The 6,931-nt window shown below is 37.8% G+C and overlaps 1 protein-coding gene across 8 annotated transcripts; it reads right to left on the bottom strand.

Moving 5' to 3' along the window:
• Nucleotides 1-439: 439 nt before the first annotated feature.
• On the bottom strand, nucleotides 440-6,105 carry LOC110744484 (uncharacterized). Of its 8 annotated transcripts, none has more exons than XM_088250786.1 (6): nucleotides 5,889-6,105; nucleotides 2,641-5,510; nucleotides 1,309-2,528; nucleotides 1,039-1,210; nucleotides 823-913; nucleotides 440-685 (listed from the first exon to the last, which is right to left on the bottom strand). In XM_088250786.1, exon 2 carries the CDS (start codon nucleotides 5,413-5,415, stop codon nucleotides 2,641-2,643), a length of 2,775 nt encoding a protein of 924 aa, XP_088106912.1. In that variant the 5' UTR covers nucleotides 5,416-5,510; nucleotides 5,889-6,105; the 3' UTR covers nucleotides 440-685; nucleotides 823-913; nucleotides 1,039-1,210; nucleotides 1,309-2,528. The 8 variants fall into 8 exon arrangements, with proteins under 8 accessions (XP_088106912.1, XP_088106910.1, XP_088106911.1 ...); XM_088250784.1 differs by having other exon boundaries at nucleotides 823-917; XM_088250785.1 differs by having other exon boundaries at nucleotides 440-1,210; nucleotides 1,325-1,406; nucleotides 2,280-2,528.
• Nucleotides 6,106-6,931: the final 826 nt, after the last annotated feature.

The following is a 6,931-nucleotide window of genomic DNA, read 5'->3' on the forward strand; positions in this document are numbered from 1 at the left end:
AATCAGCACATGAAATCAGGACCTACAATTTAGGGCAAGAGCTGATGTGACCGTACGGGCTCAGTTTGGCTCTGAACGCACATGGTCTTTGAGCTAATTCTCTTGCTAAAATGAAGGAGCCAGATTATGAGATGCCACGTAAATGCAATATATGTGTACCTATCACAGTGTCATTGGGCCCACAAAGTTTGTGTTTTCCACAAACTTGAGCCTGGTAACATGCAATTTGTGGGCCCTGTTGGATCAAAGTGATATCCACAGGTTTACACGCGGCAGTATTCTAGTTTTCTCAGGTTAGGGAGTTAAAGAGTCTTTGAGAGAGATGATGAGAAAGTCACATCGGCTAAGGATTTAAAAGTACTTGTGAAATAAATGAACACTAGAGTTACGCTTGTGACATCACTAATCACCATAATTAGTAAATAAATAAATTCATATATGATCATAAATACAATAAAAAATAATTGCTATTGGCACTCCAAAATAGTGATCATAAATACATTATCAAGAAACATTACTACATATACCTCTGTATTGTGTACATAGAATATGAAGTCAAAATGTGACAGTTATATATAAAAAAATATATTCAAAGGTACAGTAAACAAAAGTGGTGTCCATATATGCTGATGGTGGTCCTCATCAGCATTAGCTCCTGAGATTGCTGCACTAAGCTTAATCTACCCTAAAGAAGTTATAATCAAAACGTGTTATCACATACTAGGCAATAGCACTTAGCAGGTGGTGAATCCTGTAATACATTATCTGTTAAAAGGGCAACGATAGCAGTTTCAATTGAAGTTTTTGCTCTAATTTCAATACCTCCTTGTTGGCTCTTAATTGATTTATAAGGTCCATGGAAGCGCAGAGACGGGTTGTTAGCCCTCGCATGCTCTTCTGCCAAGGCATCAGGCTGTCTTCAAACAACAGGTCCAACACCATTTCAATTCCAAATTTTTGTTTTTTCAAAAAACATATCAAATTTCAATATAATTTTACTTTGTTTTCATTTCTATAGCAATCACAAACATAGAGAACCTGGTTTATGAGATTATGAAGAAAAGCACTCCTCTGCTGGATACGCGATAGCCTTTGCTCCATGAACTTAATGTAGAATACAAGCTTCCTAACTTGCACACAAGGCAAGCATAAAAAAGGGCTTATTGTTCCAATAACCAACAAAGTTAATGATCCACAGAAAGTAATGAGCCTGCATCCAATTTTGGCAGAAAAAGTTTAAAAATTCCAATCCATGTGCGAAAAAATCATGAATAAGATAATAAGGCAATACGAATGTATGCAACCTACCATCCTTAAAACACACCTTCTGCAGACCCAGCCTGATGAACCCTGGAAGGCTTGTATGTAGAACACTTGTCACCGCACCTCAATGGTATAGGTACACCCTGTCAGAAATCAAGACTCCAAAGTTCCAAAATTAGCTACAGAGAGAAGAAATTAGCTAAAATTTTAGATGTAAATGCAACATTTAAATTCATAAGTTAGAAGGGTTTTCATGCAATTATGCAATCATAAGTCTAGAAACACAACACATCTTCACTTATCCATCACAAACTAGAGAACAACAAATACAAAACATAAACAACAAATAAAAATCTGATTACTCTTTTGTAGCACTAAAAACCAGCTACCTACTCATCACTAACAAACATCCATCCCCCCAATCTGCATGAAAGGAAAAATGAAATGTTACAAAGCTCTTTAGAAACGGAACCCCACAATGAAGCCCAACAATGCATTCTATCCCACAACAAGTCTACCACACACACACTCGCACCCCACAACCCCCGGCCCCCCCATAATATAAGCTCACAGTTATAGAGTTACTTACGCGAGTAGGTGTGAAATATATGATAGAAATTGTGAACGATTGACCAAGATAATAAAAAAGTACCATGATTGACACTTCAAAATAGTGATCATGCACGAAAACATTATCAAGAAACATTACTACATATACCTCTGTATTGTTTTACTGTCATTATAGCATCAATCTATATCACCTATTCAACCAAAAATTCATCTCATTAATGGTTCAAATTTTTTTGTATCATTTATATTCATACCATTTACTTACAACCTCTAAATCTCAACCGTTTGTATTTCTAAATTTTCATCCAAATGGTTTGAAACAATGCTTAGAACCTGGTTTGTTATCTATTAAAAGACTTGATCAAGTGCTTCACCATTTGTGTGTGATGTATATTACTTTCGTGAAGTCATGAAAAAAAGCGAGTTGGCCCTTGTTTTGAACTTACATAAGGGCTTTAGCATCTGATTAGAAAAAAGGATTTAGCACTGGCTTTCAATAGTGTGATAGGCAAATTGCTGAGTTTAACACAAGCCTTTCTCTTTAGCATTTCCCTATCTTTCTTTAGCTGTGTTAGGCCAAAATGAACTGTTGATACAAACAATAATCAGCATTTTCGAGAGAACCAGACTAGGGAGTAGGAGGCCACCCTCTCATTCAATTCAGTCACAATATCTGAGATCAGGAACATGATTATCTGCAACAAAGAAAAATATTTCCTGTTATTTATTAGAGAATCAACCATACACTTAATACGTACAGAAATAAAAGAGTAACTAGATTTTGATGTTTAAATATCAGTTGCTTACTCAGAAAGTGCAGTGATCTCTCAAGACCTGTCGAGCAAGATCAACTGCTCCACTCTTTTTGTACATAAGATGCAAATTAAAAGCTGCTTCTTTGCGAAGGTCACAGTAACCCGGTAATAGATTTTCAACAGACTCTGGCTTTTCATGGGGAAGTTTTGGGATGGGGTAATCCTGCATATGCATTGCAAGAACTTTGTCATAGTGCCAAGCTGCCAGCGTCACAAGACCGACGTGATGATATGCCCTGCCTATGTTGAAAAAAGCCTCTTGGCTGAATTCACAAAGCTGCAAATTTTTGTAGAGGAATGCTAAGCCTTGTGCAACACACTGGTGCCTATTCTGAAGTCTGTGTCCAAGGGCCAAGTTGATTAAGGCAGTACCGACACACAGATTAATCAGGGGATTCTCTGGCAATAATTTATAAGCTTCAAGGTATTCTCTTGCAGCATCTTGATGACGGCTCTTTTTAGTAAAATGATGCCCAGAAATGATACTCGGAGGTACACAGTCTTTGAGTTTGTCTCGCTTACCACGTAGAAACTTATAATGCCTCGCATACCAGTCATCTAATCTGGTAATTACTTTGTAATAGCAGTTCCAGGCAGCATTGCTGTATGGATGCTGGTCTGCAATGTATTTTACACAGTCAACCCCATGCTCAGGATCCGGAGTGTTGTATGCAATTTGAGCTCCAAGAGACCGGAGTTCCTCCGCAACAGAACACATGTTGCGAGTCGATTTCAAAGCAAGATTTATAATCTCCAATGCTTCGCAATATCTATGCAAGGAAGCCAGTGACTTGCACAAATCTATTATAAGGCCATGATTCTCTTTATCCTTGAGAAGATCTGGCAGGGGAGGTTCTTGGTGTATTTCTTCTGGAGGATCATCACCTGAATCATCACTTTGCCAGTCAACTCCAGCAGCCATTGCCTCAGCTCTCTTTTCTTCCTTTACTTTTGCCTTCTTTTGAAGCAACTTCTTCGCTCTGGCAGCTTTCAGCAGATCCGATGCAGGAGCTACTGGTCTAGATCTGCATAATAGGTTATCTGTTTGGTGATCATCCAGGACTTTCACTCTTTCTAACAGAACACTTTTTGTGAGCCTCTTTTTCACTTTCACCTTTTGCTGAAGAGATTCGATACGTAACGACTCATGCACCAAAGGATAGATTGCATCAACAAATTCCTTGAGCATCCCTTTAGCTCTGTAAATGTAGCAAAGCTTCAGTTTCACATTTCCATTACACCACCATGGTTCCGATTTATTTGTTTGGGCTTCAAAGCGATCTAGATTTTTTGGAGGAGATAGCAACAAAATGGCTTCATCTTCTCTGGCTTCCTCAAGAAGAATAGAAGCCAATGTTAATCGGATCTCAATATTATCTTCAAGTGTCTTTACAGCTTCATAGAACCACAAAATTGCCTGTACTCTGTCATTCAAGGACAAATGACATCGAGCAATTTTCATATGTAAAAAGCCTTTATTATATTTGGTGTTTCCTTTCAACATTAAATAATACTTCAATGCAGAACTATAATGCCCAAGACTCATAAATGAGTCTGCAACTTTAGCAATCAAGTCAGCCTGATCTGCACTCTGCTTTTCAAGAGCACTAAAGAGAGTTTCTGCTTTCTCCATATTTCCGAGGTAAGCATGGCAGATTCCTGCTTTAATTTTCATTGTCAAAGGCATCTCTTTATTTGAACAGAATACGAGTTGTGCATGCTCAATATGCTGAATTGCTTCATTATGTGCATTATTTTCCATAAGTATGGAAGCTAGCAGATCAATGACACTAGGATCAGCTTTGGTTGGATGATCTCTGAGATAAGCCTCCAGAATATGAATAGAATGCTCATGCTGACCACTTCTGTCATACATCACAGCTCCTGTCTTGAGTGCTTCAACATTATCAGGACAGGCTTGTACTATCTGTTCATACGATGCAGCAGCTTTATGATAATCTCCAAGCTTAACGTAGAGTGAAGCACGACCCAATTTCAGGTCAATATTTTTAGGATCTGCTGATATTGCTCTTGAAAGGCAATAAATGGCTTTATGAGTGTCGCCTCGTCTATTGAACCAGCCAAAGAGCAGTTCCCAAAGAGCTGGATTTTTTGGTGCTAAAAGTGCAGCAATTGTGAAGCAATTCAAGGCTTTCAATTCATTACCAAGATTATCATGGACAAGTCCAAGTGTATGATACGTCTCGGACAAATCTGGTGCCTGCTTAACAATTTCTGCCAAGATGGGTATGGCCTCTTCATAATGTCCATGTACATAGTGAAGAGTAGCTTCACCAAGCCTTCGAGTAATCTCAGGAGTAAGTTTCTTCTTTGATCCTTTCCGTCTACCTTTTTTCTTGGGCTTCCTTGTTCTCCTTTGCATACCATAATTCATGGCCTCCATTATTTCCTCCATGCTTGCTCCAGTGACATCCTCATGCCTGACCTTCTTAACAGAACCTTCAGGCCGACTATCCTCAAGTGCTTTTCTCTTTCTTTCAGCTAGAGCCTCATAACCCATTCCCACAAACTGCTCATAAACTTGGTCACCAAAAGCATCGTCTTCCACAAAATCCAAGGGATTAACCCCATCTTTGAAACTGAAAGTATTCTCATCCTCATCCTCATCCTCTTCGTCCACTTCCCCGTCTTCTTCATCCTCTTCATCATCCTCGACATCTTCTTCCATGTCTTCTTCAAGGCACACAGCAAGTGCATACTGTAAAGCCTCTTCATGATCACCAGTAGCATTGCCTTCCTTATCCATCAAGATGTACAGCCAAATGAACCCTCGTGGAGAGCCAAAAGAAAAAATAAATGAAGAAAAGCCTACACTGGCAAAAACTATGCGATATCGAGAACCTGTTTTCCCACCATCACCATTACAATGCTAATTAATATTTACAGTCCCAAAATAGAACAAATCAAATTTATCAAACAAGCATATGATCACCCAAGAATACCATAAATTCAGAGAGAGTGAGAGAGAGAGAGATATATATAATGCAAACAAAGGAGTAAGATATATATACATATGATCATCCAGGTACAAAGTTAAAGCCAATTCTGACACTCAATGCTTTCAAAGGCCAAGGAAAACAAAGGCGTAAGCTTCAATAATTAAAATATGCATAGTAAATAACCAATCAAGCAAAATGTTCAAACCGAAACATTTAATATTCTATTACTCTAGAATCAATCCCAAGAAGAAGAAAAAAGTGACTCAGTCATTTCACTCACCATCATCCAAGATATATCACAACCAGTGTTTTCAAAGGCAGGAAATCGCCCGAGGCGGTAGGCTGTTTCGCTAGTTGCACGTTTAGCGCGGGGAAGGCGTGAGGAGGCGTTGTAAGGCGTGGCCAGGCGGAGCGAGTCGCGCCAGATCTGGACACTTCTGAACCTAAAGAAATTTTGCGAGTCTGCAAATTGGCTGCGACTCTGCGAGGAGGACGACTCGCGTGTGTTTTTTTAAGGTTTATTGTAATGAAACGACGCCGTTTCAATTGTAGTGTTTTAAAAAAATTTAAATGAAACGACGTCGTTTCACTTGGAGTGTTTTGACAAAAAAAAACCGCAAGTTTCTGTTTTGTTTTTTCTTACCTTTATTGTAATAAACTCCAGCCGGCTGTAGCTTTATTCTACTTATCTTCTTTTTTTTTTTTTCTTTTTTTTTTCTTTCTAAATTAATATATTGACACATGGATTTATATATATAAGTAAGCCATTTTATTTTTCTCTCTAGTTCTTCGTAACTGTAATTTGAAGTTCCGTATAATTTTTTTTCTTCAATATATTAGGGCCCATTCAGTAACCTTTTAAGGGATTGTTTTCATTTTCAGAGAACAAAAATGAGGCAAAAACACGTTCGGTGGCCTAAAAACGGAAAACACTGAGAATGTTTTCATAAAATGAAAACAAGTTCATGTGTACTTGTAGAAAACAGAAAAAAGTTGTTTTCATTCTCATGGGAAACATTTTCATAAAAATAACTCACATTTATTATTTCAAATTGTACAACCAGACACATTTTCATTGTTTTTGTTTTCTGAAGATGTTTTCTAATTAATCTACCAGACACATTTTCAATTCCTGAAAATACAAATTCGTTTTCTTGTTTTCATTCTCTGAAAATATTCTAAGAAAACATTCTTCGAAAACATTACCGAACGGGCCTTTAGTTATCATATTCGTTTATGTGATATAGTAGAACTTTGACGTACATGCATCATACTTGTATCTTAGAAATATTAATGGTGTTGTTTTATAGCTATGAATCGAAA

The sequence above is a fragment of the Prunus avium genome, chromosome 3, assembly GCF_965620075.1.
Source record: "Prunus avium chromosome 3, drPruAviu1.hap1.1, whole genome shotgun sequence".
In the NCBI taxonomy this organism is placed as follows: Eukaryota; Viridiplantae; Streptophyta; class Magnoliopsida; order Rosales; family Rosaceae; genus Prunus; species Prunus avium.